The 16103-nt window shown below is 37.1% G+C and overlaps 1 protein-coding gene across 5 annotated transcripts in view; it reads left to right on the forward strand.

Moving 5' to 3' along the window:
* Positions 1 to 11236, forward strand: part of LOC124170492 (protein unc-79 homolog) — a 175155-nt gene extending 163919 nt beyond the window's left edge. For all 5 annotated transcript variants that reach the window (XM_046549237.1, XM_046549239.1, XM_046549242.1 and 2 more), the window contains 5 exons: positions 1309 to 1484; positions 4984 to 5383; positions 6075 to 6215; positions 9471 to 9593; positions 10586 to 11236. In XM_046549237.1, coding sequence (XP_046405193.1) covers positions 1309 to 1484; positions 4984 to 5383; positions 6075 to 6215; positions 9471 to 9593; positions 10586 to 10876 — 1131 coding nt within the window. In that variant the 3' untranslated portion in view covers positions 10877 to 11236. The remainder of the gene's footprint in view (positions 1 to 1308; positions 1485 to 4983; positions 5384 to 6074; positions 6216 to 9470; positions 9594 to 10585) is intronic.
* Positions 11237 to 16103: the final 4867 nt, after the last annotated feature.

Here is a 16103-nt window from a genome sequence, read left to right on the forward strand (position 1 = left end):
TAGGCGAATGATTTTTCCTTTGTGGATTTTTCGCACATAATTTTTTTCCAAATACCTCACTTGAATATCGAATACTACATTGCTGAATCCTGAATATGCATTTTTCTACCAATTTTAAATACAAGTAACTAAATAAAAAATGCTGAATATTTTGCAAGTCATTCTATTTCAATGCAGCTCTTAAATCCTGACACAGCGGTCACCCACAATTATGTTAAACTTGCACGCATGGAGCACTGCAATTGTTTTGTTTTTTAATCATCGTATGCATATTGAAGATTATATCATTAGTAATATTTTACCTGTTTATTGCAAGCCTTAATTCAAATAAAGAATTGGCCATTACTTTAAGATAAGAATTTGTAAATTGTTCATTTTCATCAAGCAATGGGGGTATCAGAAAAGGAGCCGCCAATCTTGCATGCATTCAAAAATATATGGACAATCTTCTTAGTGTTGTTCTCGTGGACTCATCAGCATTATACATATTTTAATGCTTACTGTCAATGATAATTTTTCTTTAAAATATTATTAAAGAATTTTACCAACCAAGTGTGCAAACCTTCATGTAAGACCCAACCATTATCAATGGATTTAAAGAGAATCATGTAAGATTTATGTTGTGTATTCGAAATTTGAATAATTCATTACTTTGTGTCATCGAATATCGAATAGTGTGAATAGCTCATTATTCGATACATTCAGTGATTCAATTATTCGAATGTCCATCCCTGCTCAAAATATATCATTACAGCTGAAAGACATCTCGTAAGTCACAAGTTTTTGCCGACTTAACTTGAACTTGACTGGAATAAAAAAATTGGTGTTGGTATAGCTCTAGGTTTTATCAATTTTATATGCTTTAATGGCTTTAAAAGTGTACTGTAAATATTATGTTTGGTATTTCAAACATGTGTTGTAACAACCTCAATGCATTTAAATTAACTTATTTAAGCCCATTGATTTTATTCATCTATCCACATTGCAAATCTGATTCTTGATTTAAGTTTTGAGGGAGCCCTATATACTTTAGAAGTATCTGAGTTCAAATTAGAGTGAACCTTTACCAAGAGATGCTGTTGAAAATTTTGACTTCTCTTTTAATGAATTACTGCAGTTTTATGAATGTATAGCAATTTTTTATTGAGAATAATAATGTAGAAGTTTCCTTTGTTTAGTTCTGGAATACTGGCTCCACTTATAGCTCGGCCAATTCAATTTTTGAAGAAATTATGGACTCCATAATTTTCTTGGCTGCCATTTTTTTTATTGATAATGTTTCCTTACTGTTTATTCTTTCCCTTTCAGAGTTACTGTAAAGGAGTCTCTGTAGGCCTGAATGAAGATACACTTGGGGGCACAATCAAGAGTGGTGTAGCTCAATTTGTAGCCTTAGAGTTGACTAGAGGGAACAGCAGAGATAATAGAGCGATTGGCCGTCATTTACCATGGCTTTATAATGCTCCATCGTCTCTACAGCAAGGGTAGATATAGTTTTTTTCATCATTATTATCCTTTAATGCTATTTAACAGAAAAAATCAGCCGTAAATGATGCATGTAGTTTGAGATTCTAGTACCTATTTGTACCTATGACTCTTCTTACTCATGTGTTTATAGAAAAAATTAGTGCAGAACGCAGCGAAATGAATATGGAAATGTGTGGGGGTTCGGTCAATTTTAAGTTTATGTAAAAAGTAGTGTGAAATTTTGGAATACACTAGATCGTAGTAATTTATTTACGTGGTTTTTAATGTGGCATTGGTAGTGGTTTTAAATGTGTTTTTCTCATATTGACTTGCTAGTAAATGGGGGCATCTGTAAGCAATATAGAAATTATTATTATTATTATTATATGTCATAAACAGCAGACACCCAATTATCCGGCTGCGGTTTATCCGGGTTGCGGATTATCCGTGCATGATTTTTCAATCTCGGTCAATTTTTTCCACGATCTATAAAAAAGATCGGATGCAAAATCATAATAATTACAGCATTAATGCTAGGATACACCGGGCTTATTATTTCCGTCAGAATGCCCTTCGTAAGCAATCATGCGCTAGCTGCATTCACGGGAGCACCGTGTTCCTGTTTTCCAAGCCTCGCAGTGCGCGACCACGCTCCTTGATCACGGATACATGTTGCGCACGAGTTGCTACCCGGGCAACTTGTGCGAGACGCGACTACATGGCGTGGTACCTGGCAGTGTAGTTTCCGATGGCGAGCAGTGGTTTTGAAGCATTCTTGCAAACCACTTTTCTGTATCAGTGATCATACAGCCATGGATGTGTGGTTTTCGAAACCAGGGCATACATGGAGCATTAATAATATGAGTTCAACCATGTTATCGCCGCTAAAAAGATCGCAAACTGGCGAAGAAAGCTCTCGATGAGTCCGGGAAGCACTCTTAAATAAAAGAATAACTGCATAAATAATAATAATAATATATTGTTGGTTTTACATAAATTATGAACATTACAAGACGTTTAAGTGAAAGTTGGGATTATCCGTGTTTACCGATTATTCATGCCGTCTCTCCCAATCATTAGCCCGAATAATTGGGAGTGTACTGTAATCTGAAATAATAATGTAATTATTGTTGTGTGATGAAGTTGAAAAATAGTATCTTAAGGCTTTATTTTGGCTCAACATATTGGCTCACCACATGTTAAGTCTGGGTTAGGGAAACCAAAATATTGGTTTTTTGTCCTGAGGCCCAGTTTCACCAACACGGATAATATTCTCTATTATCTCAGTTTTCAAAAACTCGGTTAAAATCATTATCTCAGAAATGTGAGGGCAGTGTTTCACCAACGACGTTTTATCCTAGTTTTAAAAAACCGAGATAATCAGAATAAATGATTTGGCTTGTACGTTTTTCATAACTCTGACGTGGGAAAAACAAATGACGGTAAGCAACCGTATGACATGGAATCAGCTTTAATAAGCCGGTAAGTGTACAATCAAGTACAGAGTGATAAAATGAACAGCAACAGTATTAATATAGACAATGAGAGTTCGAAAAGCTCAAATATTAAGTTTTCGTGTAAGGATTTATTAATTTGCCTTACGAAATACCACGCACGGGTAGTAAAAAATAAATAAAAAACAAATAGGGGAACCGCGTTTAGCAAGAGCAAGGAATGCGAGAATATTGCGGTAAAAAAACTTGTAAGCACCTTTGTTTAATGCATCGTTATTTAAAAATGAAAATTTTTAATTTACCGAGACTCCCACATTTAAACAAACACAGTTCTTGGTTATTTTGTGCTACAATAATTAATTACGTCTCACATTGGTAAAATTGCGATTTCGAAGATAACGATGCTGTTACATAGGTATTAATTCAGGAAGAGGACAGAGATAAAAGGTTTTTGTACATATATGTAAGAAAATTCAAAGAAAGGCTTATGACATTTATGAATACGAACATATTTTGGCAAGAGTTGTCGGAAATATTGGCTCAAGGGGAGCATAGGCATGGGAAAGCTCAAGTTTAAGAGAAAGAAACGTGAAATTTCTTTGACAAGGGGAGATCACGTACCCCATTATGATGATAAAAAATTTTCCTCATGTCTATGCTTGCTACAATTAAAATTATTCATATACTTGTCGCCGTATGATCAAAACGAAGACGAAAAAAAAGCTATGCAAAAGTTGCCACGGCGAAGGATCGAACCCTGGGTGAGAGTCGACGACGGCACCACTACACCAACTACCCGAGATATGAGATACCGCGCTATTTTAGCATTATAAATCATTATTGAATAAGGCTTGTTAAAAGTACCGCATGAAAATTAATTAATTACAGCCAAACAAAGGCCCATTCATTAGAATCACCACCAGTTTATAGATGTGTTCGCCATTCCAAATGCTATAAAATATACGGCATTGGAAACCTCCACTTCCCCTTGTTAGTAAAATTCGTCTTCTTCAATGAGAGCGAGAACTGCCTTTGCAGTTTCATATGCCATTTTGGGATGAGTAAATAAATGTACTTCACCATATATATTAAAATAATCTGCACGCTCATTTATCCATAATGAGCGTGGTCTCCGAATAGAATGTCGATATTCTTCATCGCTGTCATTCGTATTTTCCGAGAGCTGATGAAGCTGCATGCGCGCCATGCCATCTGCCCTCAGATTAACTCGGATAATAAGCTTTGAACTGCGGAATATCGTCAGTAAAAGTATAAACCGAGATAACAGCCCAAAACCGAGTTAATGCATCTGGTGAAACACGATTGTTGTAATATCTCGGTTTTTGAGAATATTATCCGAGTTAATTCAATTATCCTCGTTGGTGAAACTGGCCCTGAGACGGTAAAGGCTACCTTTATTTTCACTATTATTTCCCAAAACTGAAGCTTCAAAATGTTGAGGATTGTAGTTGGAGAAACAGGGTAAGCTGACAATGCGAGTTACTTTCACTTATCATTTCCATGAAACATTGTGTGTGGTGCCATGGTCGTACCCAGGGGGGGGCAGCTGCCCCCCCCCCTCCCCGCCAGAAGCAAAAGTAAGTGTAGTTCAAAAAGAAAGTTTTGAACAAATTTTCTTTAAATCCAAGGAAAGCCATGTTAGTATAAAACATGTAATAAAAATAATATTTTTTGAGCGAACATTTTAAAACTAATAAAGCGCATTCATAATTTTCTTGAAATTTCAGTTTCCTTAACTTTTTCTGTGTTACAACTTGATCAACCTCTGCTTGCCCCCCTCTAGTTTTGAACCTGGGTATGCCCTTGTGTGGTGCTATGTTTCCCAACATTTCCCATTCATTGCAGGCTGCATCATCTGGGATAAATGGAGCCTGCAATGGATGTTAAAGCTCAGAAATTAAAGCATTTAGAGAATGTGAGTGTGTGGGGACTGTGGACACCACTTTTCTGAGGCTAAATTTCTAATAAAAATTGTTGTCTCTAAGGTAACATTTTGTGGAATTTTTTTGCATTTCCCATTATATTAATCAATTCTTTGCAGGCCACGAGAGTTCATAGACTGTGTGGCTCACATTCGACTGCTCTCATGGCTACTCTTGGGTTCGCTCATGCACACGGCACTCCTTGGAGGGAGTGGTGGAGGTGGTGGACCTGGAGGCAGCACCAAACCATCTGTTGGTGCTCCTGGTGGCTGCATTCTGATTGGAGGGGGTCTCGTAGCTGCTCCCACCAATTCTGCATCATCGGCATCTTCTACTTCTGCGGCTGGACCAGCGATTTCACATGCCAGTCCTGGATCTTTATTGTGCCAGCCAATACCTCAAGAGGCATCATGTCATGTTGCTGATCATGTGCAAGTGATTCTTGCCGGTTTTGCCGAGCAGTCCAAAGCATCTGTGCTGCATATGTCCTCTCTTTTCCATGCTTTCATACTATGCCAGGTGATTCTTTTTTCCTCTCAGTAGAGATTTTAGTCAATGCAATTTTTACCTTAAGGTCATTGTCTGTGGGTCACCATAATCTGTCATCCATTATATATTATTAGAGATGCGTGAAAATCGTAAATGTGTAAAATGCGATATAGATGTGATGTGCGCGAATAAATGCGACATAGATGCGATGACTGGACTTATATGATATTTTTACGCAAATTTGCCTTTTCGACGGCAAAATTCGTACATTTTCTGCCGAGCACAGTCCGCCGACACTCACCGTTTAAAGCATGTGAGGGACTGGTCAGCTGCTAGTTGGCTGGGACTCTTACATGGCCGCGAGGGCAGGTGCAGGCAAGCTTCACCTCCGCCACTATATGTCTTATTCCTTAATTTATTATTGTTCTACAACACAATTATTTAAAATATTCTGTATTTTGTTATATAACTGTGTTTCACTACATTTTATTGTCGTCTACCTCATTATGAAAATAAAAAATAGACGCTACAAAATGCGATAAACTGTTATTGAAAGTGCGATAAAATAAAAATGAAAGTGCGATTTTCACGTATCTCTATATATTATTCCTATCCTGCTATCTATTTTTGAATTAGTATTTATTTACCTCTCCTGCATGATTGTATCTGGTTGCATTACTAACCTGGAAGGTTGATGTTTAAATTACTGACATTATTTCAGTTGTGGACTGTGTACTTGGAGCAGATGGCCTGGGGTTGGGCTCCTAGCAGTGAGGCCCATGCTATCACCATGGGTATAGTTTTTGACTTTTGGGGAAAAGTAACTCCTTGCATCTTGCAGCTGGTCTCTCATTGTAAAGTAGTAAGTACTTTAATGGTATTCAGTCTAATAATTGGATGTACATATTTCATGCTTATCATATGGTGTTAGATGGCCAATGAAAGCAATCTGACCATTTTCTCAACCTTATTAGTCCAATGTACTGCAAATAGTTTGGTATTTTCCTTAGAATAGTCCTGAACTAAATCATTAATAATGCCAGATTCTTCTATAGGGACAAATTTTATTGATGTGAAGCCTTAAAATTAGAGATATGATCAAGATTCACAAAAATGATCAAATTGTTCGAAGAATTTAGGATTTGAAAGTGGTACATGTGCCTACTCTTGGAAATCCATTATATGAGCACAGTGTCGAAATGGAGGTCTCATCTGTGGCCTTTCAAATATTGCTCACTTTTAACCCTAGCGGGACAGATCCCATCATTTTGATGAGTTGGCACTTTTCTTTGGATGAAAATTCTTCTGCTCATTTTTGCCTGAAAATTATTTATTTTGCATTATACATGTCACTTTATATATGGAAAGGAATTTCAGGCAAATAAAAATGCAGCTACAGAAACCCTTCTCTTAAAAGGATCTTCATCTATCAAAATGATGGGTGAAGGTTCTTTATGTGATGTATTTCTGAGTCTATTTTCTATATTGAAATCCAGTTTCATACACTGTCTAAAATATCCTGCTTGACTCTGTGAAATCACAATATTGGAAATGTAAGAGTATAAATATTTATAAATTAATTTTAGTGTGGAATGTTCAAAGCAAATTTTATTTTTAAAGTTTCATGCCTCCATATTAATTTCTATTGCTGAACGTAACTCCATTTTATACTTCTCAGGGTAAATTTATATGCTTAGCATCCAATTGCTGTACGTAACTCCATCTTATAACTCTCAGGGTAAATTTATATCCTTAGAATCCATAATTTCACATACCAACTGCATTAGTACATAAAATTTTCTCAGACCCAAAATTTTTCTCTTCTTATTTCTACAGTTGTGTTCCATTAAAAAGTGGTAATTTGAGATTATTAGAATAGGTGTCCTTAAGACATTCTAAAGGAGTTAGAAAGGAGCTCTCTCTTATTTAAATATCCAATTTCATTTCTAATCAAGTAGTCAGGCAATTGCTGGCATTTTTTAAAAATAAATCACATTGGCAGTAAGTTTGATCAGTCTGCCCATATTTCAGATGGGGTGTCTGCTAAAGTATTTCAAAGGGTCATAAGAAATCTTGATGCCTAATTTAGTGGGCTAAATCATAGATTATGATTGGTTATGCCCCTAAATTAAAATATTTATGCCCAGTCTTGGACAAAAATATGAACCACTCTGGCCTAGACTGGGGCACCACTCTCTAAAACTCTGCTAGCGGTCTCAATTTTAGAATGCTGCACCCCCACTCTATGTCTTAAGGTACTCGCATAGTGAGGTACTCGCATAACACACAAATGCATTGTGTGTTTCACGCGCCCATAGTGAGCAGGTCGAGGTAGAGGTGTACCTCACGGTTCACCAGGAGGTTGTAGGTGTTGCAAGGTACCTATATCGGGAGACTTCCCTGTGATTGGTGCGTTTCTAGGCCCGTTTCATGTGACATCCTTATCTTTTCCTGAAATTTGTTTGGGTAATACTTAAGTTGCAAATACAGATGGTGATACAATCCCAGATCTTGATTTATGGGAGGAGCACTGAATTCGCGATTACATAACGACCAATCAGCCACCACTTGCATGCTGATGACATGTCGTTACCATCACCGCTGCTATCACTTAACATTGTAAAATTGTTTTAACTAACCAAACAACCATTATACTTGATGCCACATGGTGAAAGACTGGCTAGTGGTCAAGGCTATGGAGAAGCTGTGTGCGTAAACTCTTTACTATGTGATACTACCTCCACCTCAATCTCTATCTCTACCTCTATCTCCACCTCCACCTTTATCTCCTCGCTATGCAAGTACCCTTAGAACTGTTCATACAATCCTCTTGCCAAATACAGTGGAAGCTTGTTTTAGTGAACACTGCATACAGCGATAATTGCATTATAACGAGTGGTAGGCAGTGTACTGTCAAAAGTCGTATGACTAACTGGAAAGAAACGGAGAGAGCAAGGCCGAGAAGTCTCTGTCAGGTTATGTAATTGGTAGTGCAATGCATAACTCTTTAGAGCAGTGCATTAATATTAATCAAGAGAGACATTGGGGTCACTCCTTTTACCTTGATGGAGGAAAGAATAACTCGTCAAAGAGGTGCACAAGGTTTATTTCGTCAGCCAATAAACTAAGCATCTAAGCATCATGGACACAATAGGTGTGACCTTGCCACTATTAAATCGCTATGCACTACTCAACTAAAAAACTTCCCTGCTTGTGGGCATGGAGTCTATTCAAGATCCATGACACCCACTTTCCCCCCTCCAACCTTCTAAAGTCCCTTCTGGGTACATATATATTTACAGGACATGCTAAAAATATTTGTGAGGGCAAATGCTCCAAAATTTTTTTTTGAGAAGGGTTTTGTGAAGAAGGCATTTGCAAAATTTTGGTAACACGAGCATATTTTTATGCTGAAATCGTCTTGAATAACTCACTACTTTTTTTACATTGCTCGTACTTTTAATTTAGAATCTACTAACAAAGTTATTTTGGATTGTGGTTTGGAGTGAGTTATGCATAAGAGCATCACTCCATTAAAGATTTCCCATTGATTAGGATATTTTTAGGATGCTAACTAGGTGAGAAGATTATGGCTGAAAGCGATCTTTCTAATAACTATCTCTGTGACTAGGTGGGGCCAGACAAATCTGACCTCTATAGTTTGTACTTCTTAAAATACCTAACTTAACAGTTAACCATAGCTTTTATTAAAATCCTTGTTTATTTGATCCACATTATTCCGTTAATTGTAGTGATTTCTCATATGTTAGGAGTCATATGAAATCATGGCAATCGAAACACAAAAGGAAGACAAGAAGGAAAAGCATTTTGCCATAATGCTTGCTAGTTTGTCCATTTTCAGCCACTCGCTGCCACAAGAAGTGCTGTTTATTGCCATGTCAGAATGCACTGTTAGAGGAGTGGGTGAAGAGTTGACACTTCCTCTAAGGCATGCTTTTCGGAATAATTTTGGTCTTTCTCTATGGCGGTGGTCTATTCTTTTGTCTGGGACTGTACTTAACAGTTGGAAAATTACTGGTGAATCATTAAATTAATAACTCTGTGGTAGTAATGACTAATCCTAATTTTGATAATAATATGTTATTTTTTCTAATAGCTTGCAGAAATGGTGAACCTACATTTTCTTAGTTTGATGGAAGCTCTTCTGGAATGCAACTCAACAATCCTGAGCAAGCTACTCCCTCTCTGGAGCCCTGTGCTATTTGCTTATCATACACAGGTATAAACTTGTTTTTGTCGGTTGAAAGCTTTCCTGGTCAGGAAAGTGTTTGTTCATCAGTTTTTATGTGATATTTCTTCTTGTTGTTGGTCCTTGTATAATAAATTTTGGTGCTGGTTTTTGCGAAGCGTAAGTTGGCTACAAGGAATAGTCAGATCAAATATGTCAGATCTAAATACATATCTGTTTTACCAGAAAATGAAATCAAATCCAAAATCACTGAAAATGTGGGATCTGAATTGGAAATTTAAAAAAATGGCAGATGAAGCATTCTGTGTGAGGGAGTAAAAGATCCGTTCCAAATCTGTTTTTGCAAGCTACGTTTATGAGCAAATATTGTGTTGGTTCAGTTTTGTAGAGGGTAAATATGTAGGATATGGAGTGCTATGAATGAATTTATATGCCTCTCGCTAAATCATATAGTTTACAGTTACCGTGGAGCCTGTGTATAAAAATGTTGGGGGGGTAAGGTTTACTTTGTTATAGCCAGACTTTTTATGTGTGGGCCATCTCTTGTGAACTTCAATCGAACTTCAAACCTGCTGTAAACCAAATTCTGCTGTAATATTGCAGCAATTATTCTGTAGCACAGAATGGAAAAAAAATTGTGAAAGCATGTAGAAAAAGAGTTTACAGTCAAATCGACCAAGAAAACAAGCTATTAGAACTTATCATCTCCCCTTACTTCTAAAGAATTCTATATCAGAGATACTCAAATGGCTGTGCCAATTCCTCAGTCTTTAGCACTGTTTGTCTAGTATGGTTTTACAACTCTAGTATTTCAGAAGAATTCAAACTTTTTTCTTTATATGCAATTTTATTATCTTCATTTTTTACTCCTTCATTTCTTCTTCACATTTTGCTCTGTAGCCTAGTTTATTGTGCCTGAAGATAAAGCATAGTAACTGTTTACTTATTTGGTGAATCGATTCGCAATATTTTTGAAATCATGATTGCATATTTACCTATGGTCATGATGTCTTTTCATACAGCTGCCTGGGCATCTACAAGTGCGACTACAAGGGTGCAGAAATTTCCCTCCTTCAGGATCTCCAACCCCTGGATGTCCTCCTTCCTCCCCCACATCTAGCCAATCTCAACAGGTCAGCCGGGGAAGCAAACTACATTCACTAACTTCTCAATCGAGATCACCTTCTCAAAATTGTGGAAACACAAGACCAGCTTGTCGTGGGGCCTTATTACGCTGGCTGCAGCGTTTGCAATTTAAGATGGGTCAAATTGAACTGCAGTCATCTGCAGCCACTCAGTTTTACTCAGTGTAGTCACAAAGTTTCGTTAAATCAATTGTTGTATCAGTATTAAGTACATGGATTAGTTAATGTTGCTATTGTTTACTGTTGAATGTATGTATTTCTATAGATTATAGTTTTAAGGAGTGAAGCACAAAACATTTAACAGAATTAGTTGTTTATAAACAATGTTGTCTGTAATTGAAATTTTATTGTTGGAGTTGTTACTTGACTTGAATATTTGATGTTTATGAAATTATTTATTTTGGATACTGGTTTGTGAAAGAATTCTGATTATTTTGTCTGCATCTCTGTCATTCAAGATGTAAAGGAAAAGTTTTGTTTTACCTGAAAATCCTATCAAGAGGGTAAATATAAGCCTATCTTGGGAAACCTTTTTTTAGTTTCACGGCAGAATATTTTGCTGTAGTCCTATTCAGGAGCTGAGCTATTAATTTTATTCTATTAATCACTGGAGCATATTTTTAATTACTTTAGGGTATCTTTGAATAATGCCATATTACATGATTCTCTTATATTAATTGAATACAGTGCAACCTCGATTAAACGAGACACCATGGTGCTCAAATAAACACTTGCTATAGCGAACTTTTGCTTTACCAGAGGTGGATCAAATGATAGCCAATAAACCTATTGTCAACACTTATGTAGGATCAGGATTGGCGCAGCAACAGTGACATTTCTATCCAATAAACTTCAGCATTAATCCAGACGAAAAGCGATTTTTTTTGCATCAATAAATTTCTTTACCTTGCTAACGAACTAGTCATTCAAATTATGAGTGCCGAACATAATGAAAATCATGCAAAGCATTACTCTTTCAAACATTGTCCCAATGCACAACCAACAAAGCCACTTTTCTATGAACTTCGTGCATTTACGTGATCGTTCTATTATTTGGTATTTTTCGCTGAAAATTCAAACAATTACTCATAAAACTATCGCCGTTATTTAATGCCTCAAATGCTTCCATTGGTGTTTGCCCATTGCATCTGTAAGTTTCGCGGAGGTTATGTAAAATACGTACCGCATTTGTTTCTGCAGATGAAAAGGGTGGAAGGTACAGTTAGAACCACCTGCCTCGGAAGACGTTTTCTATCACCCAATGTAATATCTTCATTATCTACACTTTAACGTCCTCTAAGCTTATATAATGATGTGATTAAAATTGCTGTTGTTTCAAAAACAAAAAGTTCCATTTTGAGTGTTAAGCCCGCGACGTCATTGAAATAATACATGGAGTGTATCCACAGCACTGCAATAAAAACGAATTGAATAACAATTGGTAATAAAAGAAAAGATATTAACTTGGTATTATTTCATGAAAAATATAACGCAGATAATATGCTGATTTCACTCACAAGTAAAACGAAAGCAAGCTGCAAGAAACTGCGACTGGTATAACACACATGAGTAATATGCAAGAAATAAAAGAAAAAGGGTACACATCTGAAGGACCATAGAGCCAGCAAAACTTATAAGTAAGAATTCATTGATTTAAAATTCTCATTTATGACAGCAAAACATGAAAAATATTTAAGATTATTTTAAATTTAATAAATTAAAAGTGTAGCATCAGCTTTTCACATATGCTATGGCTAACAGTGCATTACCTGCCTCTAGAAGCATCGTGGCAAGAAAAATTCTGCACTGGAAGAATTTTTTTGGGAAGTAGATTGTAAAAGAGTTCTGTTTAGTGTGCGTTATATCATTTGGGGAATATTTCTTGAGATATTCCACTAGGATCAGAGTCCTTTCTTCCACAGCTTCGGGTTTACACCGCAGGCATCACCAGCAATTATGAAGGGTGATCGCTTTCATGCCTCAAATTGGTATAACCAACCTTCCGAACACTTGGAAGTTCTCGATTCTCAATCTATCACTGAAATGCTCCACTTTAGCCTTTAGCATAGCCACTTTCTCAGTATAGTTCCCTCAGACTGAAGATGGTTTGCCCTCCCGCACTTCGGCAGACCTAATTTTCTCTTTGTCATTTTAAATTGTGAAGAGCGATGATCAAGCGAACAGCGATCAAATGACAGTTTACAACATGAATTTGAGACTGAGTACTCCATGTTAACTTTATTTCTTACAAATCGCCAGCAATTACAAAGATTAGGGAAAAAGATATGCACGAATTTTTTTCACATGCTAACCATAGGGTCAGTTGACAATGCATCGGCTATCTCTCGTAATGGTGGGGATCTCGCAATAGCCCGTACTCGCTTTAACGAGGTTCCACTGTACATGGTTCAGGTGATTGATACTATCCATCTTATAAGAAAGCAATTTATTTGATGTTATTGTTGCATACTATGTTTTAAGAAAGTTAACTACATACTATGAGCTTGAATTATTAATCAAATTATTACATTATTCATGTAAGATTTTGTGAGCGATTGAAATATAACATGACAATATCAGACAAGAGGTCATACAAACGCATTAATTACCTTGATTCTAGGCTGTAGCCTGAAAACGTTTAGGTTTGGTTTAAGAGGGGAGAGTGTATTTTGGGGAGGAGGGTTCATATGATGGGAAACCATGTCACCCAAGCATTTTTGTGGGGTTACAAACCCCTGACCCCACCCTCCACTTGCTACGGCCTTATCCTAATGTAGTAGCATGAATTAGTGAGATTTGAGGAATGGAAAGAGAGTCTAAATATGTAAAATGTTACTTTAAATAATTTAAATAAACATTGAGTCAAAATCTTTGTCATTTTTATATTATATTTAACACCATTTAGTAATTGGCATCTTTAATTTTACGTTACCTTAAGACTGTGACAATTGTCAATACTCAAAATATTTGATTAAATCTCCAAAACATTGGCAGAAACGAACCCAGTGTGGGGTGCGAGGTGCCTTCACTAACAAATGCTCACACTTCAGAAAATCATCCTTTTTTATTTATCATAAAATCAAGGATCGATTGATATGTGAGAAAGAAAGAATGTGACAGCAACTTTTAGAAAGGATACCATCTGCTCTATGATAATGGAGAGGGTGAATGCTGTGGAATATTGGGCAGGGCTAGTATAATAAGAATATTGGTATTGCAAATTTTAAAATTATTGTAGCACAGGTCTCTTTGCCATTGCCCGCGGACTCCCTTACTTAGCATTTCATGTACTAGTAGATGAAAAATTGCTGACAAAAAATAATGCTCATTTATGGGAACTCCAGAGAGAGACTACTAAGAAAGGCAAGGATGCATGGTAAGTGAGCCGCCTTCCTCTTCATTAAAATTCAAAACATTCATGAAATAACTTTTTTGCCTCAAGCAAGGAGAGTGCTGCACATAGTTTTTTTTAGACAATCATAAAGGCAGTATGAATCCCCACCCATTAGTTGAACTATGGGGGGGAAAGTATCCTGAGAAAATTTGTGCCACCTCTATCACTCAGTGGAAAAATAAGTTTCCTTTGCAGTGGGTTGCTATTCTTTGGTCAATGAGAGAAATTCAAAAAAGGCAAACCATCTTCATTTTTTCTTCGTCCATTTACTCATAATGGTGTATTGGGTGACCCTCTACCCGAGCTTGTCTCATGATGGTCTAACTCACTGGGATGGATGGTGCATTAGAAGTGCTCCCTTGAATTCTAATTCACATGTCTTCATGAAGCTACAAAATCAAACGGATTTCCTTCTCAAAATACCCCATGAAAAGAGAAATACCAGAGAAATCTTTCTTCTGAGAGAAAAAAACGGGCAACAAGCATATTCAGTGGGTAATGCATTTGAATACAGTTGAGTTTGAAGATATTATTTGTATTAGGAGGACTGACTAGCTGTATCCATCCTTCCCTTACCCTAAGGGTACACGGATGGTAAGGGAAAGAGTTCCAAAGAAGGGTAGAAGAAGGATTTTTCTATCCTTCCCTTACCCTTAATTGTGGGTAGAGGAAGGGTACACGGATGGTAAGGGAAGGAGTTCTAAGGAAGGGCAGACGAAGGATTTTTCTATCCTTTCCTTACCCTTAAGGGTGGGTAGGGCGTGGGTTGTGCAAGGGTAACTACCCACCATGAAGGCTACTACCCTTCCTTTACCCACCATGGTGGAGTTTATTTTTATGAGGGAACTTCCCGTGAAGGAGCCCAGCGCGAAAGTTGCTTCGAGCGTCTATGAGAAGACTGAGACACAACTGTAAAGATACTTTGTAATATTTGCTATCAATTTTACGATTCATTCAGAATTATTTGCATGCATTTCAGTAGTTTATATTGAATTATGAATCTCTCTTGCCCCCACAGAGTCTCCCTTTCAAAATCTCCTATCAGTTCACTATCAATGCTGACGCAGCACCGTGTTTCACTTCCGCTGCATGCGCCTCACCTGATCCTTATAGAGGTGATTTATTTCTGTAAACTTTGCTGACCATTGTCTTTTGCAATCGGATTCATGTCTCTGGCATGATGATACGCATTTATTTGAGAACCTTCTTTTCTGGATTGAAGATTGGTGAGAAGCAATTACTTTGTTCTCTATCAATTTGCGCCTCATTCAGAACTTTGTTGCTCACGTTACATTATCATAACTAATCACATAGTAAGACAGCAGTTTCTACAGTTTCTTCTCAACAGCTATATAAACCCTACGTCTCACATTCAGATGGTCAGTTCGGCAGCACGTACAGCTTTATTTCGTCGATGTTTGTGCACCTTGCAAAAATGGCCAGCAGAAAGGTGAAGTACTGTGCGAGTACTGATATAGTGTGTGCTCTGTTTGAAAGTGATAGCATGAGTAGTGGAGATAAAGATGCTTGCAAAGAGCTGGATAGCACAAAAGAAACTGTGCACATTGAGACAAGTAGCGAGGATTCTAGTGAAGAAGAGGTTGAGCATCAACCACTCAAGAAAAAGGAAAAGGAGGACAGCTGGAAGTGGAATACATGTTATAACCTCATGAAAAAAGTTTGATTTTTGTGATGCACCTGGCATAAATACGAGAGTGCTTAGAAATTTACCGGAAAATGCCAATGAACGGGATTTATTTTAAGATTTTTGGAAACCTGACTTTTTGGACTTGATGTGCAAAGATACTAACAGATTTGCTGAAAATTTTTTGAACGCAGCGACGAATCGCAGAAGTAGTTTGACGGGCGACAGGTTTCTAACCACTGCTGAAGAAATAAGGGCATATTTTGCATTGTGTGTTTTGATGGTGCAGAGGAAAAAAAATATTCAAAATTGTTGGACCCCGCGAGCGGTCACTGAAACGATCCTTTCTTCAGTAA

The sequence above is a fragment of the Ischnura elegans genome, chromosome X (assembly GCF_921293095.1).
Source record: "Ischnura elegans chromosome X, ioIscEleg1.1, whole genome shotgun sequence".
NCBI classification, from domain to species: domain Eukaryota; kingdom Metazoa; phylum Arthropoda; class Insecta; order Odonata; family Coenagrionidae; genus Ischnura; species Ischnura elegans.